Genomic DNA, 27,117 nt, shown 5'->3' on the forward strand with positions numbered 1-27,117 from the left:
GTTGTTTAATAATCAATAAAGACTCCAGGGTTTCTTTTTGAGGTAATGAAAATACTTTAAAATTGACTGTGTTGATGGTTTGCATGTATCTGTGAATATATTTAAAAACATTGAGTTGTGTTCTTTAAATGGGTAAATTGTATAATATATGAATTATATTCCAATAAAGCTGTTTTCTTTTTTAAAAAAAGGCTCATAAGGATCTTGAACAGACTGTTCTGGAAGCCCCTATAAAAGCCCTACTTAATTTATCAAGTCATGTTCATGCCCTGATTTTATATACTTGTATCTATCAATAAACATTGTGGTACTTGAAAAAAAAAATGTATATGAGGCTCTGCCTCTGCCTCTTACTTTTCCTCCTCACATCCAAGGTCACATGACTACCTTTACTCTTGTTATATCTTTATGTGTTAAATGCTTGCTTTAATTTTTTTCAGGAGAGCTTTCATCCACATCACTTATCCTAGTCTTTCAAGGTCAAGGCCTGGGTTTTTCCCCCCATTCTTTAGTTTGTTCAAATTACTGACATTTTTCACTTTTTATCCCTCTGCTGAAAATCTTGTGAAAGAATTTTTTTTTTCTGTCTTAGAACTCTAGCTATTCTTTCAGATTTTGTGTTTAGTCCCTATTCAGTAAATCATGTAAATGGTATACCCACATGCCTTTTAAATTAAAATGTAAATGTCTTGGTTCATTCACTGTTGATGATTTTATAAACTTGACATTGAAAAAGCTGTTGAGTAAGAAATTTCAGGAGCTCTGGGTGAGTTCAGGGTTAGCAAATTTCCTGCCTTCAGAGCTGTCATCAAGTTAGCAGTGGTTCATTTCCCTTGGACCTGAAACTCATGTGAACTAGCTGAGGGAGCCCAGTGTTATGAGGAACAGGAAGTTAGGAATGGCAACTCTTGGTTAAATGACATTGAGAAGTGGGAATTTCATGCATGGAAGAGAAAACTTTAAAAATAATTGGCAAACTTCTCTTCCTCAGCCTTCCTGTTGACATTACTCCGCACCACCTGGCTCTTTCATAATCTCTTTCCTTTTCCTTGGCACAGGCTTACGAATGTTCCCATGAGTCAAGATTTGTTTGCTTCAAGTTATCTTAATCAGAGATTTTTAAAAATTTAATTTTCACATCTCTTTCTCAATATATTTGTCATCAAGAGTGCCATTCTTCTTGTCTTAAATATACACAGACCAACGTCTACCTCTCCCTTTATTCGCTCCCTCCCTTTTCCCAAAGAACTCAGATCCTCTGGTATAATATCATCTCTTACAACTCTCTTGGAAACTCTTGACCAGCTTTAAAAATCTATTGGTTCCAGTTTATTGTGTTTTGCGCTGCAGAGCAAAGGAAGTTACTTTTATCAGTTTTTAACTATATTCCTGTGACTTAGCTTACCTAGCCCTTCACCTAGAATAAGAAGCATCTGTCCTTTCTGCTTCACTTTCTGCTTTTCTCATACTAGCCTATGGCTAGAAATCAACTTCTTGTTTTATACCTAGTGGATGTGATAGTCTTTTTGGCCAGAAGGTTAAGGAAAACCAGGAAATATTTATTGAATCTTACCTTTTTACCTTCATATCTATTCTAATATGATGTTTATTTAGTTAATATTTACAGAACCTTCATGCTTCATACTCATGTAACCAGCAAATGTGCAGCAAGGCATTAAATTAAGGGATGAATAATTAACAGATTGATGGGACTCAGGAAATATGCAGAGCTCTTTATTCATCTTACTAAAATAAATCTCTTCATAGAGCTTTGAATTCATGGCTAAGACCAATCTGAAGCATAATGCTACACACAGGTTCTTAATAAAGTCCTTGTATATTTTTATCCTGTAATTATCTAACTGGAGATAGATCAGAGGCAAGTCTTCAAATAGCATTTCAAAGCAGATTTTTATTTTAAAAATTAAAATAACTAATTTTCATTATGAAAGTAATATATAGTAGGTCCTTGAATAATATCATTTATTCAACATCATTTAGTTATAACTAAATGAGATGCTCAGTACTATTTTTTACCTTTTGTTTATATCAATTAGTCTAATCGTGAAATTGGTTTCCTTATACGTCATTTTACCATAGTTCGAAAAACCTATCGATGACATTGAGGACTTACTGTATATACATACTGTAAAGTTTTTATTTTTATTTTTTAAAGGTTTTATTAGGGAAGGGGAACAGGACTTTATTGAGGAACAGTGTGTACTTCCAGGACTTTTTTCCAAGTCAAGTTGTTGTCCTTTCAGTCTTAGTTGTGGAGGGCACAGCTCAGCTCCAGGTCCAGTTGCCGTTTTCTAGTTGCAGGGGGCGCTGCCCACCATCCCTTGCGGGAGTCGAACCGGCAACCTTGTGGTTGACATGCTCCAACCAACTGAACCATCCAGGAGCTCAGCGGCATCTCAGCTCAAGGTGCCATGTTCAATCTTTAGGGGGCGCTGCCCACCATCCCTTGCGGGACTCAAGGAGTTGAACTGGCAACCTTGTGGTTGAGAGCCCACTGGCCCATGAGAGACTCGAACGGGCAGCCTTCGGAGTTAGGAGAATGGAGCTCTAACCGCCTGAGCCACCAGGCCGGTCCTACTGTAAAGATTTTTAAAGACTATATAAAAACTCAGCTATAAGCCATCAGGCCTGTTGACTTTTTAATACATAATCGCTCAGTACTATTTTTTGTCTCTCTGCGTATCGACATACCTATGTTGAAAGCAGATTTGTTGGTATATGCCAACTCTGTTAATGTTATGGATAGGGGAATCAATTTAGATTTTGTGATGAAGGAAAATGGCTGTAGTAGATTAGAGTATAAGGTGTACAATAGCTAGGAAAATAAGTCCATGTTAACTGTGAAGGGAAACAAAATGAAGATAATCTGTAAATAAATTATTAAATCCAGCCTACCATATGATTTGAGTTGGAAAATGACAAAAGAATAATATAAAAATCTATGTACCTTATAAACTCACCAGAAAGTTGTCTGGGAGCTGTGAAATGGCTGGTAGATGAGATTAAAACACAGTTAAGTGGTTCTGTTTTTTTCTCCTCCCTGAAAATGAAAATTATACTATTTTTTTCCATAATAAAAATAATTTTGAAAAAATTAATCAACTTAAAAACTCAAAAGAAAATCACTCATAATTCCATACACAATAAAATTATACATCATTACAGACTTTTTATAATATAATTTTTATAAAATTAGATTATAAATGCTTCTTCATAACTTTTTGCTACTTAACAATATTTTGTGAACACCTCTCATGCAAGTACATGTAGTTCTACCTAATATTTAATGGCTAAATAGCATTCTGTTTTAGAATGTCCATTAGTTTACTTAAATATTCCCCATTTAGGTTGTAATCCAGTTTTGGCTATTCTCCAAAGTGCTGTGATAGAAATTCTCACACATTCTTTGCATACTTTTCTGATTACTTTTTTAGGATAAACATTGTTGGGGCAAAGGGTTCATGCATTTTTCATCTGGTTGCCAAACTGCCCACCAGAATGGAATAACAAATTTATTCTTACATCTGAGATAGGCTTAGTTTATGCTGCATTCTGTCCTATGCACTGTTAGTGCAACTTCAGTAAAGATACCCAAAGCCGCAGCATTGAATTTGTATTATGATGAAGTTTACTATGTATTAGGATTCTACACATTAGAGGAGTTGTTTAAGTCCAGCAGTGAGAGAAATGTTTATGTTCGCGATTTGGATTGCATGATACTCATTTTGAAAAGCCGTACCCTCCAGCCAGCAGTTAAACTGGGCACTGAGTAAGGATTGGTATTTTGCTGTTTATGGCACTTGGTTTATGGAACATGACCCTTTCTCATCTCAGATGAGTGACCGAGGAGGTGGTGTTCCTTTGAGGAAAATCGACAGACTCTTCAACTACATGTACTCAACTGCACCCCGGCCTCGTGTCGAGACGTCTCGAGCAGTGCCCCTGGTACGTATGTGATCAAGACATAATAAAGTGTATTTTTGTGAGGGGCCAAAAAATCCATCAGTTACGAAATAAATCAGGTAAGCCGTTGTGTAGGATACACCACAAGGAAGAAGGGAAGCTATTAGAAAAAGACACTTTCCTCTAAATTTAAACAGCCTTTGGTTAGTTTTCTTTCTTTTGATAGAAGAGCATGAAACAAAGAATATTGTTTTAAAGGTTTTGTTGCCAAACTTGATAGTGGTATGTCAGTAGTTTTCATGTGGTAAACCGCATTTTGATACACTATTTCTAATGTGAGGACTAAATTAGCAGTTTTACTGGTATTTGGTCCATACTGATTCAGTTGTCAGTGTTGATTCTTTTTCCCCTTAGGTATTTATAATTAGAAATCTCTCATATTCCAGACTCAGAAATAAGACTCGAGTTCTGATCAGTTTAATCACCAACCTGGAAATGGCTCAAATCATAATTGTTTTGCTGGTATTTTTTGTTGATTTTAATCACCTATTTTCAGGTTTATTAAGATTAGCTTTTGAACTGACTTCATCTTTGTCCTCCAAACTGCAGACAAGTGCTTGACCAAATCTCTGACCTATAATTCTGGAAGAACTTTTGTTATCGGCTTTGAACCTTCTCTGGCATAGACATTGGAGTTGTGCTGTCAAGGGATGAAACACAGGATAAGATGGATCTGTTTTAGACTCTTTCTAGGAAGTTACTAAAAGAACTTCATTCCAATAGTTTTACCTGTTACACAGCACAAATCCTGTAGCTACAATTGTAATGTAGTTCATATCTTACCAAACTTAAAATGCTCCAGCAATGTGCTTCTCAAATTGAGATGTGACACCCAGGGTAGGCATCCATGTGCCAAGGGAAGCCCACTTCCGGCTGGTGCTGGCATGCAGTGTAGATCCATCAGTGTGGACCAGGCCCATGCTGTTTTTCGTCTCTGTGAACTGTTTCTAGGGGAGGCCCCACGAGTGCACAGGTGTGGTTGTGGGAGAAGAGGTGATAAAGCAGATCAGGCACCTGGGGTCCTGAGCCACCTGCTGAGCAGTTTTCTTGGGGCCATTTCTGGAACTAATTAACTTATCAGTCAGGGTCCCAACAGAAAAGACCTCACTCAAATTCTGATAATTAAGGATGGCTTATTTACAAAGAGACAAATTGCAGAGCTATGAGTAGACAGTACTGGAATCCAGGGCTAGCAGGAGTAGGGCTGTCACCACCTGGAATCAAAGGAAAAAGAAGGAGAAATGAGCAGAACCCGGAAGAAGGGAAGGTTGCAGAAGGAGCTGCTTACTATCAAGGGGCCCAGCCTGCCCAAGGGAAGCAACCTCAGCAGGCAGGAAGCAGGGGAGCCAATGCCCAGACTTGACTCCCATTGAACTCCTACTGGGTTCCCCACTGACGGGACCCCCTGGAAGCAGAGGGCACAGGAATTCACTGGCATTATCCATTCAGGTCAGCTTCCCAGGGAAAGGAGAAATGTGGAGAATGGATAGTTGATTTGGAGGGGTGAACAGAAACTCGAAGTCAGAAAAATCAGGTAATAAATGGTGGAGTTCGGTCAGGCTGGAGCCTGGATGTGTTAGTAGCGCTCTGGTTTCTGAATCCACATAAGGTCTTAACTAAAGTGTAATATGGAATGTCATTGAACATCTGACTTGGTGATAAAAGCCGTTTTTACATTTATCTAAATATTTTGCTTTGTATTAAAGAATTAGTAGGATTTATCCAGGTAAAAAAGGCCGTTCCAGATATGGGAACAGGAAGAACAAAGACTCAGAAGTGAAAAACAGCTTGACATGTTTGAGGAACTGAAGAGCAGGAGATTGAGTTTAGCTGAACCAGAAAGTGGGAGGCAGAGACCTAATCTCATCAGATCTTGAAATCTCCTTTTAGAAGCTTGGACTTTTATCTCAAGGCAATGGGTTGAGGATGGGGGTGGGAGGTCTGTGCTTTGAAGATTTTTAAGCAGGAAAGTGACCTGTCAGTGAGAAGAAAGTAGACCTATTATGGATCTCTTCCAGGTTCAGAACACAGGCTGGAAATTCATGGTATGGAAGTCATGAGACCTATCTGTTAGGCTGCAACGAGGCTTTTTCCACTCTCCTAAAAGAGAAGAGAGAACATGTTTTATATGCTATTGCCCAAAGCAGTGCTGGGATACTTTAGAGCAGGCCACAGAAGAAAAGCAACATGCTTTTTCGAGACCACCACAAGTCATTTATAGAAAAAGAAGAATGAGGACTTCTGAGTGACCAGAGGGGGGTCATCTAATGTAGTGCTCCGCTGGGTTCCAGCTTGATCAGTATGAATACTTACTAACATCTCTTTTTTTTTTTTTTTTTTATACATTTTTTTTTTAATTTATTGGGGTGACAATTGTTAGTAAAATTACATAGATTTCAGGTGTACAATTCTGTATTACATCATCTATAAATCCCATTGTGTGTTCACCACCCAGAGTCAGTTCTTCCATCACCAGCAGATTTCTTAGATGCAGGCTCTGATAGCCCTGGGGTACGCAGTTGCATTTATTTTCATTAGAAAAACATCTCACTGTGTGGCTTTCTAAATAGAATTTCGTTTTTCTCATGCAACAGGCTGGTTTTGGTTATGGACTGCCCATCTCACGTCTTTATGCACAGTACTTCCAAGGAGACCTAAAGCTGTATTCCCTAGAGGGCTATGGGACAGACGCAGTGATCTACATTAAGGTAGTAACTACAGTCTTCTTGAGGGAACAAGAATTGATTTAATTCGAAGAAAAGATGCCAATATTTAACTGTAATGAAGTTTTCCTCTACCTCATGATATTCAAGTGGAAGTATATGGCTTTACATGGGACCTTACACGAGATCATGTTTTAACAAAAGATCTCCTTGACTGTGGGAAAATAAATGCTCTTATCTGTAATGATCAAGACTATGGTTGTTAATAGAAAAAAAGTTGGGTTAGAGTGGGGAGTCATTAAAACTTCTATATCTTACAAATTTAATTCTAACATAAAACACAGGAATGGACATTGACCCACAAATCTTGACGTACTGCCAAGGTCTTGTCTTTGTGTACGGATCTGCAGGTTGAAGCTTCAGGGGTCTTTCTTGTAAAAGCTGTAGCTACAGTGCATTTTTCAGGTGTCCTCAAACAAAGAAAAAACCAAATACACAATCCTTTTTTTAAAAATGTTTTTATTTTAAAAAAAAATTTTTTTATTGGAGAATATTGGGGAACAGTGTGTCTCTCCAAGACCCATCAGCTCCAAGTCGTTGTCCTTCAGTCTAGTTGTGGAGGGTGCAGCTCAGCTCCAAGTCCAGTTGCCGTTTTCAATCTTTAGTTGCAGGGGGCGCAGCCCACCGTCCCATGCAGGAATTGAACCAGCAATCCTGTTGTTCAGAGCTCATGCTCTAACCAACTGAGCCATCCGGCCACCCACCCTTTTTTATTTTTATGCGGTCCTTTACAGATGTCTTCTGACTCTGATGACAGCAATTTTTATGTGACTTTCCTTCTTGAGTCTTTCCAAAAATATTCGTCTTATTTTTCGAAGAACCCTTTCCCTTTATTTTGGTACTTTAAGTAATGCTTGATTAAGTTTTGTATTTACAATGACAGATGCAATTGCATAAACAAATATGGGAACAAGCACAGGTGAATCTTGGTAAGCCTATATAGCTCACCTGGTTGGAGACGCATTGAGCCTGCTGGCCTGGCATGTTCCCTGTGATTACGCAGAGATCAGTATATTTTACAGGCATGGAGAGCACCGTTGCCCATCTGTTCACTAGATTGGTTAAGCTGTGGGCTGTTGGTGCCTAATTATTTAGTGATTAGTTTCTTGTTTGGCCACTAGATGGCACCGAAGACTTTATATTGGAAAAAAAATTATCTGAAAAGGTTAAATTCTTTCAAGATAATAGTTCTTTTTCTTTTCTTTTTTTTTTTAACCATCTCAATTGTAAGGAACTTAAAAAGGGCAATATGAAGGCAATATTTTTATCACCAATTGTAACATCTTTGATCCAGCCTCTAAATCAAAGGGTGCTGGCAGTTCTGGCATATTTAAAGAGAATGTATAGATGAAAGGTTTTTAGTTCCATTTTGGAAAAAATAGATGACAGCCTTATAGAATCATTGAAATCATCAGCGTCAAAGACCTTCCTTAACATTATCACAATGAAATTTCCAATTCCTTATTTTCTACATCTTGGGGAATACCAGTGTCTTAGGTTGAAATCCTACTGCAGTATCCCAACTTGAAGAAGATGAGGAACATAGTTTATCTAGGTTCCAGTGATATACAGGAAGTTGAAATAGAATAGTGAATTAATTGTAGTGATATACTGAAACATAAAATTATACATGATACAGAAATCACATATACTGTAACTGAAATTGGTGGCTTTAATGGCAGGAAGAAAAGACACAGGATCAAACCCAGGGCCAAGAATGGTTTATGCAAAAGCCAAGATGCCTTAGACGTAGTTTTATATTTATTGATAATAATATGACATTGAATTTTTAAAAGTACAGGGACTATACTGAAAAAAATAATATTTTTTCTAGTAAGTAATTAAAATAGAGTTCATTAAGTGATTGTACCATTATATGTATATTAAGGTGCATGTGTCAATTTTTATGCTGTTATAGTCACATGGCTTTTTCAGTTAACCAACTTCTGTTCTAGGTTGTGTTTTATAAGTGGCGTTTATTACACCTATGTAAGATTTCAATCCAGCAGCTTCCAGGCTGGCTGTAGATTTCCTGCAAGCTACAAACTCAAATCAACATGCACGCCAGGCAGTGCCAAAGACTTAATAACACGTTATAAATATGTGCTCTATTTTACAATGTATGGAGATGGTGTTACGATGAATAAAATACAAAGCCAATAGAGTGTTGTTTAATTGGTAGTAACCTTATTGCTATTGTATAGTTTCTCAAATAATGGATTCTAAAAACATGCCAGACTTAGGTTCTGCTTTTCTTTCAGGCTCTGTCAACAGAATCAATAGAAAGACTCCCAGTGTATAACAAAGCTGCCTGGAAGCATTACAAAACCAACCATGAGGCTGATGACTGGTGTGTCCCCAGCAGAGAGCCAAAAGACATGACAACGTTTCGCAGTGCCTAGATACACTTGGGACACCTGGTAACTCCAAATGTGGCTTTTGCATTAGGTTTGGAAGGGACGGTGTTCAGAACTACATTATGCCAAATACTTCATGTATCCTTTTCACAATTATCTATTTGGGTAGAACAAATGGAAGCTGAATTCCATTTGTGCCTGTTAAATCTCCTGAAGGGTGAAATTGTACCTATTTGACACTTATATTTTCACAGTTAACTGAACATATTTTTAAACAAATGTAGTTTCAGTCAACCTTTCTCTTTTATGGTAGAGTTCAGAAGATTGGAAGTCTTTGGGTTTCTACAGGAAGCTGTGTGATTTTTTAAAATACTTTACATTAAGTCTGCTGGAAACGTTTTCTTAGGAATACTGATTAGCTAGTTAGCCATCTTTCTGTTATTTGGACGAGTTCTGCCCTCCTTTATGTAGTAGTGGCAACGGTAAGATGGTCTTCCTGTGTACCAGTGACTAACTCCAGGTAAAGCAGAAACCATTGTTCTGTGAGTACAGAGCCAGCCACCTTTCAGTATCTTCATGCATTGTCTTAGCTCTGAAGTTAATTTATCATTTTAAAATTTTATTGCGAAAGATTGTAATGACTAGCTCCTTACGGATCTAAGCCAAAATCAAGGGCAATCTACTTTGAATGTGCATGTGATAAATGCAAGGGGAAATTTTTATACTAAAAACCAACTAGCAACTGCTACCATTCTAGAGAAGAAATTGAAGGCAAAGCAGTGAGTCCCCAAAGCTGAACGTTGTTGAGATTACTTAGGGGAGCTTTTGAGGACAGAGCCTTTCGGGGTCCCACTGCAGACGTGCTGAATTAGGCTCCACAGCTTGAGCCCAGGAATCTCTCAAAATGCTTCTTGGGTGAGTCTGATGCATCACCTAGTTAGGGAACCATTCTTTTAAATTGAGTAATGATACCAATTTACTAAAATAATACATATCTTTCGGTTTTGGTTTTCACCTATTGAAAGGTCAGACTACTAGACTTGGATGGCAAACTGAATCTCAAGCCTGGTATAATTAGGAGCATAATTAGAAGCAGGAGAGAAAATGACTACTGGAGAACAGTAGCCAGATAACAGAAGGATCAGAACCATAAATGCGTAAGTCTTTACAAAGAACATACATTTTATAAGAAATACCTAGGGGCAGCCGGTTAGCTCAGTTGGTTGAGGGCGAGCTCTTAACAACAAGGTTGCCGGTTCAATCCCCACATGGGCCACTGTGAGCTACACCCTCCAAAACTAGATTGAAACAACTACTTAACTTGGAGCTGATGGGTCCTGGAAAAACACACTTAAATAAATAAAAGTTTTAAAAAAAATATATAGACTTTGTTATCAGGAAAAAAGTCAATCGGCTTATTGCAAAAATCTTTTGCATTTGTGTGATAATTTGTAGCCTACAGATACTTTGGTATGTTTTGATATCTCCATTGGGCTTTAAAAGAGAGAGATACAGAGCAGGTGGTATCATGCTTGTGTTGGGACTCAGAGTGTGGCCTAAATAATTGTAGCCAGGGCCCAAACTGTATATGTTGGTCACTCCATCAGCCGCCAAATCTGGGTGACCATGAAGTGAGGAGATTGTTGTCAGTCAGACCTCATCTTTAAAGTGAAAGGAAAATACATTGACAATAAATTTTAAAGTAACATTTTAACTGTTTAAAGAACAGCTTTACTACTTAAAGGGGGGAAACTTTGTCTATCTGGAAAATACATTGAGTTGAAACACCGCATTCTAGAACAAAAGGATTATATAAGCTTAACAATTCTATGTAAATTTGTAAATTGGGAGGGATGTTAAGGGAGAGTTAGGCCAGAACCCTGATTTGACAGATGCTGCTGCTGAGACTCGGTATGTGGTTTGCTCAAGGCTTCTTACCTAATCTGGCCAAATGTTGGAAAAAGAGATTTTACCTAACCTGTCGTTCCTTAATTACACATTTTGTGAAAAGCAATAGGATATGCTAATAGATGATTTTTATTAGTTCAATATGTTACAATTTTTTAGCTTTAAATTACACTTTTCTTGTAATGATAAAATTTTTAGAATCCTTTGAATCAGAGTTACCTACTTTCTTTCCTAAATGAGACATTTGTACAACTGACAAAAACTTGATGTTTTTATTTATGAAGCACTCCCCCCACCTAAAAAAAAAAAACTTAAACTTTTTCCTTTTTATTAAGAGCTAAGAAATGGTGTTTTCAGAGGAAAAGTGAAATCTTTTTTTTTCAGCTTCTTTTTAGGTATAATAACGGCTCTTTACTTTGTTGTGGTAATGGACAGAAAATTACATAGAAAAATATTTAAGGGAAGCTTTTTCCTAGTTGGTTTTAAATCATTGTGCCACCTGGGAAGTTTCTAGAGTTTTTACTCTATTTTGTCTACCAGCATTTAATGTGATGCTATGTAGTTATAAAAACATACTGAAGGATAAGAATTGATACTAAGTGATTTTTATAACCTGAGCATTTAGTGAATGTGCCAACATTTTATAGAAAGAATCGCAAAAATATTCTGCCCTATACTTAAAATACTGGCTGGCTTTAGATATCTTCATGCTCAATAGCATTCACTTTCTTGCACTGTGAAGTTTTTACATGAAGATGATGAGGTGGAAGTCTACCATATTATTTTGTAAAATGTTTTGTGAACGGCAATAAACTGAAAACATGGATCAACTCTTATTTTGAAAATTAAATTGGGTCAATTTAGGTTTTGAAATTTTTTTTTTTTTTAAATAAAAGTCTTTCATCACCAAGGGTCAACATTCTGTAAACATTCAATAGTTTGTAGTTAGTTGGCTTGCACTAAATCTCACTATCTTCAGTAGAGGAAGTATTTGGAACTTAGATTTCCAATGTGTTTATTCTAATAGAGAAAGCCAGAGGGAGAGTTTGTATGGTTTGAGTTATCTTAGATGTTCATTATCCAAACATCCACAGATGACTTATTGCATAAATAAAGATCTGTTGTGTGATTTTTGAAAGGTTATATTTAAGTGCTCTTTGAGTAACTTTTCACAATATAATTAATTGTAGAAAAGGTCTTAATTGAACCTGCATTACCCCTCTGCTTGTACCAGTTGAAAGTCATACCTAAACAAAGATAGATTCCTGTCTTATTCCTGATTGATGGGATGGGACCAAAACCCATCATTGTTAAAGCCAACAAGTTCCATAACAGAACAAGGGTCAAGAACTGGGGACACAAAGGCTTAGTGTTATTGAGTTAGCTCATTTGCACACATGGCTGTTGCCGGAGAAACTTTTCATCATATATGATTAACTTCTATCATATATGATAATTAACTTTCTTACAGTGTAGCCCAATGCATTTGAAAAAATACTATAATTAATAGTGTGAAGGACTTTATGTGTGATAAAAGAAGGCACCACTGGTTTGCTTAGTTCCGGCATTTTTAAACTATTGCATCTTTTGTTCTAGTCACATGTTTGGAAAGAATTAGACATCATACTACCCAATTTTCTTTTTTTTTATAGTCTTTGCGTTTCTTCAGCAATCACTACAACAGGCTTTTAACAGCAAAAGACAAGATTGCCAGGGTTTGGTACAAAACTTTAGTCTTTTTCTCTTGTCTTGAAAAGCTATTATTTATACCCGGGAATAGTGACAGCTATCTTTTACTTGGTTAAATTTGAGATTTTTGAGCAAAAATACAAAATTTTCATTCCAATAAGATAAACCAGAGAAACTTCTATTTGAGTGTTGTCTTCCTCCAGAAGTTAATTTTCTGGAAGTGTAGAAGTGTACTTCTTATAGTTGTCACATAGAATATTGTCAGAAATTTTGTAGTTTTTGAGTTGAAATGTTGACATCTGTTTATAATAAATTAAAAATGGTGGAAATTTTTTTAGCAAAAGGTTTATGAGACCAGGGCATTTTTAACTCAAATATAAAAAAACCACAGTATTTTTGCCATAGTTACTTAGATGTCTTCTTTTACAGGATTCAAACACGGGGACTAAAATGACAAAAAAATAAGTACCATACTCAGATGGCTTTTCTGAATCATGGAATTAAATTTCTCTTTTCCTGTATCATTTAAGAGCCTCTCAGTTGATTGGATTCCATTTTTAGTTAAACACTTTGGAGGTTCTTAGATAATCGGACATTTTCATAAACCACATTAAATGGTGTCATTTTGAATTGCTATAATGAAAAAACTCCATGTTTAATTTCAGTCCCAAATCATGGAAGGTTATTGTGACTTATCATAATCGGCAAAACTAAAAATTGTCTTGCCTTAAACCTGTGTTTTCTAAAAGGGATAAAGTTAATAATGGGTATTTTTGAGCTAGCACTCTACATGCACTTTTAATTTCTAATCAGCATATCACAGCACTTGATTTCAATTTAAAGAGAAAGTTACAGTGGTATTCTGTGTAATGCTATGACCACTATACTCAGAGCTTCCAGAAGATGATTCTTCAGTGAAAACAACACAAATGGAAGATTTCTCTGGTTTTTCTCAGAAGAGGGAACATTGTGATACTTTGATCAAGTGCCTTTAATTTAACAAGGTAAAAGACAGCTTTTACTACACTTCAGTGTAAACAACTGTCCTTTTATTAAGTATCCTATTAAAGACTCTGAAATTTTATTTACTGTAAAGGAAATAAGACTGTATGTTTTTCTCTAACTATTTTCTCAGAAACATGCTAAGTGAAATGAATTTGATTTATTGCAACTGGTAGTTTATTGCTGTGGGCATTAAGCTATCCACTATGCTCTATAAAACAAAGACCACACAAAAGAAATTCAAACAACCCAAAGTAAAAGGAAACGTTCGTGGATACTAGGTTTATAAAATGGGTATGTGCATTTTCTCAAATACTCATCATCACTGGAAGGCATAATTGTCCTGCAGTATTGTCCCAAAGTAATCTAATTATCCATTCCACAAATGTACTAGGCCCTGTGCTAAACCTGCAGTTTCTTGATGGTGAGTACAAGTTGGCCACGGCATTCACTTTCAATTTGTAACTTTCCAGCTGAATTATCTCTTGTCCATCTCTATCTTTGCTGTGAATTCTGTAATATATTATTTTAGCTTTGTGTCTATTCAACAGTGGCTCTTCTTGTCTTCTCTGAAATGGGTTACTATGTCACTGATTAGTTGTCCTGCTTGTTCTGCAGTTATCACATGACAAACAGGTGTCCAGTGTGTCAGGTATCCCAGCCACTGCCAGCCCCCGATTCCCCCTCAGAGCCTTGAGCACCAGCCACACACCTTCTTGGAGATTCAGGCACTTGCCACATGTGCTCCTTGTGGCACCTGGGTTTTTGTGACATGTCTTCCCTTTTGTTCTGCAGCCTTGGATGGGACTGAGAACTTTTTTTCTTGCAATTATTAATCTTTGGGTTACTTCACGGTTGCCTTTTTTGTTCTTTCAGTTTTCTGTCATCTGTATAATCAGTTCCCTGCACTAAATCTACTCTATTTGAAATACTTAATTTCTGTCTTCCTTATTATTCCCCGACCAATACAGCTATAAAAATAGCAAACACATATCTAAAGTATTATTTCAACACACAGGAAGGTTTTTCGAAATTCTATGTTTGATGTCAAGTAAAAAACACTTGTAGGACCTTGGAGTTTTGGTAGCATAAAAGTTAAATCATTTACTTCCAATAATCTGAAAATTGAACCAATAAAATCAGATTTAGGGTGGAAGAAGGAAATACCAACCCTTCAACATTGCATTCAGCAATGATTTAGATTCATGATTAAAAAGTCCATAGTTAAATCCTGAATATAAAATACTTTATGAATTCCTCAAATTACTGGTAAGATTTTCATATTATATGTGACCCTCTCATTGAGTGTTTTTCTCTTTCTCCAAAACAGCCAGGAGGAAAACCACAAAATACCAAAACAACCAGAATGAACTAGGTAATCTGCATAGTCCTTTAACCATTACAGAAGTCTAATTTGTAACTTAAAAGCTTCCAAAAAAGAATATCTGGGCCCAAACTGTTTCACTAAAAAATTCTACCAAACATTTAAAGAAATTAGTGTCAATTTTACATAATCTCTTCCAGAAAATAACAGAGGAGGGAACCCTTCCCAGCTCACTTTATAAGGCCAGTATTACTCTGATACCAAAACCAGACAGGCAATACAAAAAAACAACAACAAAAAAACCCCACAAACTACAGACCAATATCTCTCAAAAATTTAGATGCCACGATCTCAACAAAATACTGACATATTGAATCCAACAGTGTATTAGAAGTATATACCATGACCAAGTGGAATTTATTCCACATATGCAGGGCTGGTTTAACATTAAAGTATCCGTGTATTCTATCATATAAATAGGCTAATGAAGAAAAATCACGTGATAGTATCAATTGACACAGGAAAAAGATTTGACACAATCCAACCCCATTCAAAATAGCCAGGGGTCCCTACTTTGGGATCCGACAGTGTTGACTCCACTCTCAGGCAACTTTTCCCATCCTTGACAAGATAAGAATAATGCTTTACATATCTAACTTTGTGAAGGAGTCAGATTTTAAAAGAAATACATGGATGGAAATGGTATTTCAAACACTTACTGTATTATACTTTTCCAAGCTACAATTTACAACTGATTTTTTTTCACATAAAGAAAATAGTATTTTTCTAAATAAGTAATGTAGTTGGAAAGTTCATAACTACTCTGGTGATATACCCTCTGTGGGACTAAGCTAATAAGCATCATAATAGCATCTTGGTTCCCAGGATCCACAATTATACATTAACATTTGAATGAATACATTCATTATATAGCCAGGAGAGCAATTTCCAGATCCAGTGCTAATGTACTTCCTGGCTAAAGCTGAAAACTCTTAAGAGCAATTAATTAATTTTGTGAATTAATATCGTTTAGATAGCAGCCTCTAGAACTAAATGGAATAATGTATGTAAAATACTTAGCACATTTCCTGTCATGTAGTAAGTACTCAATAAATGATAGCCATTAGTATCAGTATTATAAACTAATGATACCATGACGTTTTCTACATTGATTACTGGCACAGGTAAATTTTTTTTTATGTAAAGCATCTTCAAGCTATTGATCCATTTTTCAAATCCAAGGTTTTATATGATGGAAATGCTTTTATACTCTCTTAACTTCAGTCACTACTTTATCAACCCAAGGTTTGATTAAAAGATAAACCAATAGTTTTTTCCTGTAGAGGTCTTGGGCTACCTGCATGCTAGTGTGTGTGTGTGTGTGTGTGTGTGTGTGTGTGTGTGTGTGTTTGCAGGTTAGTAAAAAGAAATGCTGCCACCTAGTGTTTTAATTAAAGCCCTTGTCACAGAAAAGTGTTAGCTGGGTACTCTGGGAAGCAGATGCTGGGAGAGTTAGTACTGTAGGGCAAAAGGTTTATTGAGGAATAACTGGAATGAAATTTAGAGATGAATTGGGGAGGAAGCAGTCAGTATGGGGCAGGGAGGGAGAGCCTCAGACCATGCTGCAGTTCTGACAGTTCTGGCGAACATAGTGAAGATCTTGAGCAAAGATTGTTCCCCACTTGGGTCAGAAATGGACAGGACACTCACCATTCTCAGTCACTGGCTAGGGCCTGTCCTGGAAGAAGAGGACGGCTAGAAAGCTGAAGCAGAGCCTGATGGCACCAACAGATGGAGCTTGTCGGCTAATTCGCTCTTTACAGCTAACTGGTAAATTCCTTTCTGAAGGGAGATAGAGCAACACACCTCCATGGCTTCCTCAGAAGAAATGCTGGAAAAGACATAGAAGTAAAATTCCTATTTGAGCTTTTTTGCTGCCAGTGACTTCTTTACTTACCCGGACTCCTTTGAGAAAGCTGGTTTTAAAATCATGCTTCTGTGAACACCTATCAGCTAAAACTATATAATAACCTATTTCTAATTCAGAAAGATGTAGAAAATTTTTATATAAAGCTTAAGATAATGAATAGACAGAATCTTCTCAATATTAAGCTTCTATTAATTTTTCATAAATTTGGTGCCTCATGATACATCTGTTTATAGGTATTAGTACACAACAGTGACAGGAATAGCTGTTTATACTTTTTCTTGTACTTAGTTTTGTGGATGTAATTTTATAGTTTACTCATAATAGCCATTTTCTGGTAGAAAACATACTGCTAATTTGTTAGAATTAGATCCAGTATTTCATGTTTTTCTGAAAAATGCTTAATATTTTGAAAACAGCACTACTGTTTACATTGTTCAGCTACTGGAACAAAATTCAGAACTCCTCTATTGTGGTTAAAACTAAATAATAGAAGCAGAGTACTTCTTCTCCAAAGATAACTAATATCGTATGCAAAATTATCTGTAAGATAATTATATGAACCCCTTTTTTAAATAAAAAAATCAATTATGCAAAAGAATCAGTTATCCAACAGTTGTACTAAACTGGCTACATAATAAAAATTATTGAACTACAATGTAAGGGAAGCAGGGCCTGTTATTCCCTGTGGTTAAACATCTTTCTTAACTGGTCTATCTCCTTAGGTCTTATTTTGCTATATGGAAATTCATTCATTTTGGATTGCCTACAATGTAAGGCGGTGGGTATGCAGCTATGAACAGGGGCTTTACAGAAGAAAAAAACACAGGTGGCCACATTGTATATACGTAAGTGCTCAATTTCCTTAGTAATCAAGAAAATGCAAATGAAGAGCACATTGAGATGATATTTCATATCCCTTAGGTTAAAAATTTAACAAAGCCAAGGATGAGAATGGATCAAGGTGAACGTATATTATAATGCATGTGTAAATTTATAACTTTCTTTCAAAACCAATTTGGCAGTTTCTTGTAAAATCATGCATTGACATACCCTGTGGTCTAAAATTCCACTCTTAGATATATATCCTGGAGAAACTTGTATGCTTACGGTAGTACTTTCTGTAATAACAAACTACGAGAAATATCCCCCAAATCCATTGATGGGAAACACATAAATTTTGGTATAGTCTATTCAATGAAATATTATACAGCAGTAAAAATCAATGAACTACAGTTCCACACATGGATGAATCTTAGGAACATAATTCGGAGTGAAAAATTCCCAGAAGACTCATACTGTATGATACCATATCTATAAGCTCAAAAACAAAACAATGTGTTGCTTAGGCATATGTCAAACTTGTATTTTTTTTAAAGTGACAGGATGATAAATGCAAAACTGGCCAATGTTTACATGGATGGGAAGAGGAGGCACACGCAGGTTTTTGTTAAGGTGGAAGGTTTTGTACTGAATAGCGGGTTCACGGAGATGCATTATATTATGATACAAAATTTGTATCTATGACATATGAGGTCAGACAGTTAAGTTCGTGAACTTAATTGTCGGACCTCGTATATGTTCTTTTGTAATTTATAAATCTTTTCAGATGATTTGGGTAATTTAAAAAGCAATAAAATGACACTTTCCTCTTGGATAGTATATTGCTGCATCTAAATTGGTTAATGACAGAACTGACATTGGAATGCATGTTTTCTGTCTTCCAGGCTAGTGGTCTTAGAAAGTCCACTTTAAAATAAATAGAAAAACAGAACACAACAGTGTACACTATACTTTCCCACTAACGTGTTCTTTTCTTTCTTTTTAATTTGTAAAAATGATTGGTTATTATAAAAAATTCAAACAGTATTTAAGAGCATTAAATAAAAATAAATTTCTTCCCCTCTGCACTTCTCAACTCATTTCCTTTGCAACTCGTTTCCTTTTTTTGGTCTTGGTCAGGCAAAGGCCTTGAAATTAGGTACTGTATTTGGACTCCAGCAAATAATTTGTCAGTCTCCTGAGATATCACTATGAATAAGATGAAAACATGGGGGCCAGAAAACAGAAGGGCTGGTCAATATGTAGTACTATGAGCAACTGTCCCCACTGAAAAGAGGAACATGGCCAAATTCAAGGGGTCAAGTAAGGGGTGGCTGTGGAAATTACGACACACGAAGAAACTTGAACAGAACTGAGGACATGAAGCCTGAACAAGAGAAGTCCCCGGAAACCTGTGGTAATCTGAAAGTGAGAAGTTATATACCTGTCATAGTAGGCTAATTCTGTGGGCCTCAAAGAAACACACACAAATCCTAAGGCAAATTTCTGATAATTAGAGTTTGTCTCAAAAGCAAACAAAGACAAAAAAAAAAAGCAAAAACAAAACCAAACCCTGTATGTTGTGAGGTAATAAGTTTGCTAGCAGCATGATGTCACGGAGAAGATTCTTTCACTAAATGTACAGATTGCCTACACTCCACTCAGAGAAAGTGAGCAAAGATGACTTCTGAGACCTCCTGCAGTTCTGAGCAGCTATGATTCTACACTTAAAAAATATTGAGTGCTAAAACAAAGCCAAGTGAATTGCCACTCTTTTACAAAAATGTTTTATATGATTTACAGAAAAACCAGTGATTCAGAAAGAGTTTTATCAAAGCCCGTGGATATACTCAGAGTCGAATTTATGGCTCATAACTGACAATATTAATGGAAGCACTAATAAAAGTTATGATATGTAGTAATAAAAGAGCAAAGCATAGACTCATGAATCATTCCAAAAAGCTAAGGCAGGTCGTTTTTCCTTTGTGATTTAATACAGGGTAGATTTTACACTAACCTTAGCTTTCCACAGGAGACCTATAAACCTCAGTATAAGCTAAGGACTGTTAAACTATACTTGTTTCAAAGATAAAATACCAAAGAACCTACACATATGAAAACAGTGTGACATTCTAGACTTACAAAGTGGAAATGGTCAATCACCCTGCTTGATAGCATAAGAGCACAAGAGGTTGCTCACCGGGTACTCTTAAGATTCTCTTGGGTGGCTATTCCCCTAGTGCACTAGCAGTCTCTCTGGTTTCTGAGGCAATTTCCACTCAACTATTTCAAATGGGTTTGGCAGGTAAGAGAACATGTAATGTGAAATGAATTTGAAGAATACCAGTTTGTGGTTTAGGATCTAGGGTGCAGAAAGAACTAAGAAAGTGAAATAGTTTAGCAATTAAGAGGAATCCAGAGTCAAATGACAAAAGGTTAACAATCTTTTTTTAAAAAGGAACAGGTTAGGTGATTATTGTAACCTCTGAACTCTTGTAAGGATTTTAGCTGCAGAGAAGAGAAATGGCAGGGGCCCTAAGAGCAAAGGTTCATAAACTAGAACACTACAGGAAAGTGAGTGGGCGCCTGCAGAGAACTCTTTGGGACTTCTAGCTAGGGTTTCCCGCCCGGGGTCTCAAGAAGGTGTGATTAGCATTCGCCCGGTCTCCATTGCTTCCCGGCCCGCGATTGGCCGGTATTCTTCGGCTGCCCGCCGGGAGGATTGGCCGAACCCGCGGGGCAGGCAGTGGGGAGGCGCGGCGAGCTCGGAGGAGCAGCCCACAAACGGAGCCCCAGCGCGAAGGGGCAGTGTCCGGGCTTCCGACGGGCTTTAGAAGCAGGTGATTCCACTAGGCAGGAGGGGCAGTCAGACCGCGGCGGTCAGTCGGCCACGGTCGCCACCGCCCCGGCTGAGCATCGTTCAACGCCAGCCAGACGAGGGAAAAAGGGTGCGAGCGCGTGGGGGTGGAGCCGACCAGGAGAGCCAGCTTGGCTCTAAGTCACTTGGCTGTAAGCAGTGTCCCAGGGACGGGGGACTCAGGGTGGCTCTGTACTATCCGCTTCTTTCGGGATCCGCGGAGATGAGAGCCCGCGCCTTCCCTTCTCTCCGTTCTTCTCCGTGGCCCTCTGTCCCCTTGGCGCTCTGACCTAGGGGGCTGGCCTGGAGGGCACAGTGGAAAAGGAGGCGGGGGCAGGGCGGGTTGTCAACAGATTGGTTAAGGAGGTGGAGGGGAGAGAAGGGAGAGAGGCTAACCTAGAGATTTGGAGACCACTTGCGGGGACTAAGCCGTCGACGCCCCTCTAATTAGGAGTGGTTACAATTTTTCTTCTCCCCAGCTTCTGTTTTAAAGAGTATTTTCCCTGGAATCGGAGTCTTAACTGCCCCTCCCCAGCTCTATCCAGCGAAGAGCTGAGCGCTGCCTGCCGAGGGAGGCAGCGCTTTCCCGAAACAGTTTTTCTTGGGGCAGATTTCTTGAAGAGGAAAAGAAACCAACAGGTTGCCAGCCCGTACGCCACACACAATTCGGCGGAGAGGAAAGCAACCGCCCTGGTTTCCCCTGCTTGCGTTGGCCTCGCGCGGAGTGAGGGAGACGAGGGGAGTAAGGACGCCCTGGCGTGGCCTGACTCGTTGGCGCCGCCCTCGCTGCTGCTGCTGCTGCTGCTGCTGCTCCTGACGCAGCTGGCAGGCCCGGCGGTGGCCGCCTCCAAGGCCCAGGTGTGCCAGGAAGTCACAGTACCTGTGTGCCGCGGCATCGGCTATAACCTGCCGCACATGCACAACCAGTTTAACCACGACACGGAGGACGAGGCGGGCCTGGAGGTGCACCAGTTCTGGCCGCTGGTGGAGATCCACTGCTCTCTGAAGCTGCGCTTTTTCCTGTGCTCAGTGTACACGCCCATCGGCCAGCCCACTATCACGAGCTCCTGCGGTCCTGCCGCACGCGGGTGTGCGAGGGCGCCAAGGCCGCCGGTTCCCTGTTCGTGCCCCAGCAGGGCTTCACCTGGTCCATGCACATGACCTGCGACGGCCTCCAGTGCTGGGCCGAAACGCAGAGGTCCTGTGCATGGATTACAACGGCAGCGAGGACACCACTGCACCCCCAAGGCTCCTGCCAAGCTCCCCCCCACCCCCGCCAGGTCCTGGGCTGGGGAGCGAGCGCGCCACCGCCAGGAGCCCATCGGTGTACAAGTGCCGGGAACCCTTCGTGCCCATCCTGAAGGAGTCGCACCTCATCTACAACAAGGTGCTGACGGGCCAGGTACCCAACTGCGCGGTTCCCTGCGACCAGACCCTCTTCAGCCCGGATGAGCGAGCGCAAGTTCACCACCTTCTGGATGGGCCTACTGTCTGTGCTCTGCTTGGTCTCCACCTACAGCCAGGTGGCCACGTTCCTAATAGACACGGAACACTTCTGCTACACTGAGCGCCCATCCTCTTCCTTTCAGCCTTCCTTTCAGTGCGTGTCACTGGGCTTCCTGGTGCGCCTGGTCGTGGGCCATGCCAGAGTCGCCTGCAGCCGCGAGCACAGCCACATTCCCTAGGAGACAACAGGCCCTGCGCCGTGCACTGTTGTCTTCCTTTGGTCTACTTCTTCGGCATGGACGGCTCCATGTGGTGGGTCATCCTGTCGCTCACCTGGTTCTTGGCGGCTGGCATGAAGTAGGGCAAAGAGGCCATCTCAGGCTATGCGCAGCACTTGCACTTGGCCACGTGGCTCACCCCCAGCGTCAAGTCCATCACGGCGCTGGCACTGAGCTCCATGGATGAGGACCCGGTGGCTGGCATCTGCTACGTGGGCAACCAGAACCTGAACTCCCTGCGCGGCTTCGTGCTGGGCCCTCTGGTGCTCTACCTGCTGCTGGGCACACTCTTCCTCTTGGCGGGCTTCACATTGCTCTTGCGCATCCGCAGTGTCATCAAGCAGGGTGGCACCAAGACAGACAAGCTGGAGAAACTCATGATCCGCATGGGCATCTTCACGCTGCTCCTCACAGTGCCCGCCAGCGTCGCGGTGGCCTGCTACCTGTAAGGGCAACGCTATCGCGAGAGCTGGAGGCTGCGCTCACCTGCGCGTGTCCGACCGAACGCCGGCCAATCTCGCACCAAGCGGGAGTGCTGACTGGGTGCTCATGCTCAGGTACTTCATGTGCCTCCTGGTGGGCATTACGTCAGGCGTCTGGATTTGGTCCGGCAAGACTGTGGAGTCATGGCGGTCCTTCACTAGCCGCTGCTGCTGCCTCGGGCAACCAGGCCACAAGAGCGACCGTGCCAGGGCTGCCCGGACTGTGCTGAGGTGGGTTCCGAGCTGACGGTGGGACGGGGCCACCAGGGACGGCTGCAGCTGCCTACTACAAGTGGTGACCCTGTCACACGCGTAGGAGGGGTGGTGGAGCGATGGGCCTGGAGCAAGGTACGGAGATGGTTTTGTTTGGTAGTTTTGCCAGAGTCACTTCCATTTACCTTCACAGTGCTGACGCCCCCCCCCTCCCCCAGGGGCAACTTGCAGAGAGGGGAAAAGGGGCCTTTCAAGGGAGTAGCTGTTCCAGGACTTCTCAAAGGGGCTCAGCTCACATGTGTTCTGTTTTGCATTGCTTACTACCTTCTTTAGGGGAACGCTGTTTTTAATTTATATGTATTTTTCTTAATTTTTAACTTTGATGCACTTTGGCAGCAAAATTTACCTTTGCTTTACAATCCTAAGGTTGGCATTATAATGAAGTTCCACTTGGTTTAGGTTCCTTTGAACTGTGTGGTCTGAATTGGAAAAAAAAATATTTCCTGTACTTGTGTCTTTAAAAAAAAAAATGTGACCAGTGAAATTTTGGATTGCTATGACTGGGAAGTTGACAGGTGTGCTTTTTTAGCGTGTTTCTCCTTCCACTGATTCAAGTGTCCGAGGTGTTTGTTCCGGCTTACAGTCTTACCTGAGGGGAGACTTGACAAGTCACACCAAGGAGAGGGAGCAAATAATGTGGTTGGGACCTCCCGAAAGTGACAGGTTAGGGAGTGTCGAGCAATTTTGTGTACATTCTAGCTTTGTTTAGCGAGTTGTGGTTTCTTTTCTGTAGCACTTGTAATTCTCATTCTTAACAGCACCAGCGTTTTGAATGAGTTAGAGGTAGCATTGTAGCGTCCGGTATAAACATCTGGAGTAGTGAGGACCTAGGAGATGTCAATTGGTTAAGCTTGAATTCTAGATGGGTAAGATGGCAGGTCTGTGCCAGAGGAGTGGGTGGTACTTGGTAGGCTTCAATGATCCCAGTTTTTTTACAAAACAATTTGTGTTATAATTTTGGTAAAAGTAAACCCACTCCTTTCTTCTGAAGGAAGTACTTAGTGATAGTTGCTAAAGGGGGTTGCTTTATAGATTTAAGGATGAAAATGGATATACCTGCATTAATTAAATTTCCAACATTTACCTGCTCCACCTCCATCCCACTTCCTTTATCATTTGAAACAGTCTTTTCACTTTTCTTATTCCTCCTTGACTGGAGAGCAGTGATTAGAAATCACACCTACTCTTGAATAAGGTGTTGAGCTGGTTACCTTTGAACAAACATGGGCATTGAGGAGGGGTGCCAATAAGTGTCCTTGTGCTTTGGACTAGTGTATAGCCAGATATTTCAAAAGCAGCAAGACATTGCTCTCTGCAGTCTCAGAAAACACATGAGACCCATAACACACTTGCATAAGCTATTAAAGTATGGATCAGTTAACTGCTACACCAGGAGGAAAACTGTTTCCCCCACCACCATCTCAGTATATTTTTCCTTTCTCTTTTTCTGAAAAAGCTTATATAGTGATTTATATATTGATGAGCGTGCATGCGTGTGCACGTGCGCACACACACACACACACACACACACTTCTTTACTATTAAAAAATTGTGTTTGCTTTCCTAATCTGTTTAACCATTCGTTCCTGAAGAGTATGAGGTCATTACTGGGGAAGGGGGTGACAGTGCTATGGCCAGCAAATACCAATGACCACGGTTGAGTGGGGACTAAATTTAGGAAGCTAAAATAGGAAAAGCAGTTAAATATTTGAGAATGCCTCCCTAGGAAAACATGTCTAGGCATTTGTGCTTCATTTACACCAAAGTTGGAAAAGATTTAAGCCCAGGTCAATTTTTTCCTTCATGGATGTGAAGTAAACAAATGCATAGTTCCCATAGTGAATTTAAACACTGCTGTGGGGAGAAGCTTGGTATCACAGTTTTAAGGACTCTCAGACACTGTTCGTGGTTATAAAAATGCACTGCTTTTACACTCATCTTCAGAATCAAAATAAAAATTTCAGTGGAGTTGACAAACCTGGTACACATGGCCTAGAGAACTCTTTGCACATCTGATTCCTGTGCTTATTCAGAAGCTTCTTCTTAAAACTTTAAATAGTTCCCCGTCTGAGGGCCAAATCCTCTCCAATTTTTCAAATGGGGATCTTTTCTGATCACCTTGACCTCTTCCCTCATTTAGTATATCTTCCCAGAATGTACATAGATTGTTCTGCCTTCGTTCATTGTGCCTAATATGGATTGTCCCCCTTCCGTCTTTTTCTTTGTGGGGGAATCTAGAAATGGTACACAGTGTATCTAAAAGTTGTGGGATGAGTGGATGAAAGTGATTTAAATTCATTTAAAAAATTATTTTTTCATTTTTGCAACATGTCAAAGCTAAAAAGAACAACCAATTTACTTAAAAAAGTAAGACAGCTAACACAAAGGATACTAAGCCATGGAGAGGCAATATAGGCAATAATTTTGGGGGTCTACTTTCAGAGCTGCCTCTGTTTTCAGTCTGTTCTCAACCCTGCTCTCCTTGTCTTAGTCTCACGTAGGCAGCTTCTGGGCTGTTCCTTTCACAGTTCAATTTTAAGCAATGTCTTACTTTATAGATTAGGCGGTGAATACTTAGATGGTTGTCTAATGGAACTAATGTGACTTCTTCGTAAGTCAGTTGACATGACCTTAGGAAGTCTTTTTAATTTCTATTATTTCCCTCCTCACATTTTGAAGTTGTCTAAATGGGCTGAAAATAATTTTTCTTGTGTCTTATTGCTTTATCTTTGCAAACCTTTGTCATAATTTCACATGATGAGCCTGTGTGTGTGTGTGTTGTCTGTAACTGTGCACATGTACAAGCTTAAATAATGCACTGACAATACTGTTTCCAAGTTGGTATTCATTAGGTTCTTTCCTCCTGGGCCACTGCTACACAATCCTGACACCAGCTGCCAGGAGAAAACCTCACGGATCCCATCTGGAACCATAATAACGGCATCCGTGACCTGCACTCTCAAGTACAGAATGGGACCCTCAGAGCTAGGAGATGTAGTTGTATATTTTAATGAACTGCTACCCCTGCTAAGGAGGCTTCTTTCACTTCTGTGCTCCAGAAAGACCCAGGGGCGTCAGAGGCAAAAAGCTTTAAATAACTGCTTTCTTTTCTTTTCTTTTCTTTCTTTCTTTCTTTCTTTCTTTCTTTCTTTCTTTCTTTCTTTCTTTCTTTCTTTCTTTCTTTCTTTCTTTCTTTCTTTCTTTCTTTCTTCTTCTTCTTCTTCTTCTTCTTCTTCTTCTTCCTTCCTTCCTTCCTTCCTTCCTTCCTTCCTTCCTTCCTTCCTTCCTTCCTTCCTTCCTTCCTTCCCTTTCTTTTAAAGATTTTATTGGGGAAGGGGAACAGGACTTTATTGGGGAACAGTGTGTACTTCCAGGACTTTTTTCCAAGTCAAGTTGTTGTCCTTTTAGTCTTGTGGAGGGTGCAGCTCAGCTCCAGGTCCAGTTACCTTTGTTAGTTGCAGGGGGCACGGCCAACCATCCCTTGTGGGATCAGCAACCTTGTGGTTGAGAGGACACGCTCCAACCAACTGAGACATCTGGCTGGCCCTGAATAACTGCTTTCTAACATCAATTGTGGCAAACAGGATGGATCACATCACAAATCTGGGCTGGTGTGAGGGACAGTGGCTGAGAATACCCTGCTCTCTCTGCAGCCCCTTTCTTGCCTTCAATGTCCAATCAAATGATCCTGGGAAAGAAGTGCGCCTGAATGGGGAGGGTGGTTCTGAAAGAAAAAGCTACCAAGACGTTAAAGCAGAGTGAGGGGTAGGCAGGATGTAAGTCACTAAGTAACCGGACTCAGAACTCTCAAAGCTTCTAGCAGCTTGATGACAATTACAGGATTTGTTTCAGCCTGGATGCTGTCTGTGGTACATCATTTTAAGACAATATTACTTCATGTTGTTACAAACTGTATGTATGCGTTGTGGATGTGTATATACATAATATATATTGTAGATATGAGAGATCTAGTGACTTCTGATACGGGTTTGGTGCAGGTGACTCGATTACCGAGCCAAATGAGGGAGAGCCCTAAACGGCAGTG

General features: G+C 39.8%; 1 protein-coding gene and 1 pseudogene across 2 annotated transcripts in view; both read left to right on the plus strand.

Annotated features, from left to right (window-relative positions):
- PDK1 (pyruvate dehydrogenase kinase 1) overlaps positions 1 to 11,802 on the plus strand; it is a 33,451-nt gene extending 21,649 nt beyond the window's left edge. For both annotated transcript variants that reach the window (XM_019727444.2, XM_019727443.2), the window contains exons 9-11: positions 3,856 to 3,966; positions 6,579 to 6,692; positions 8,969 to 11,802. In XM_019727444.2, the coding sequence (XP_019583003.1) occupies positions 3,856 to 3,966; positions 6,579 to 6,692; positions 8,969 to 9,109 (366 nt within the window). In that variant the 3' untranslated portion in view covers positions 9,110 to 11,802. The remainder of the gene's footprint in view (positions 1 to 3,855; positions 3,967 to 6,578; positions 6,693 to 8,968) is intronic.
- A 7,314-nt stretch (positions 11,803 to 19,116) lies between these two features.
- Positions 19,117 to 23,160, plus strand: LOC109445264 (frizzled-5; annotated as a pseudogene).
- The last annotated feature ends 3,957 nt before the right edge of the window (positions 23,161 to 27,117 follow it).

The sequence above is a fragment of the Rhinolophus sinicus genome, linkage group LG01, assembly GCF_036562045.2.
Source record: "Rhinolophus sinicus isolate RSC01 linkage group LG01, ASM3656204v1, whole genome shotgun sequence".
Classification (NCBI taxonomy): domain Eukaryota; kingdom Metazoa; phylum Chordata; class Mammalia; order Chiroptera; family Rhinolophidae; genus Rhinolophus; species Rhinolophus sinicus.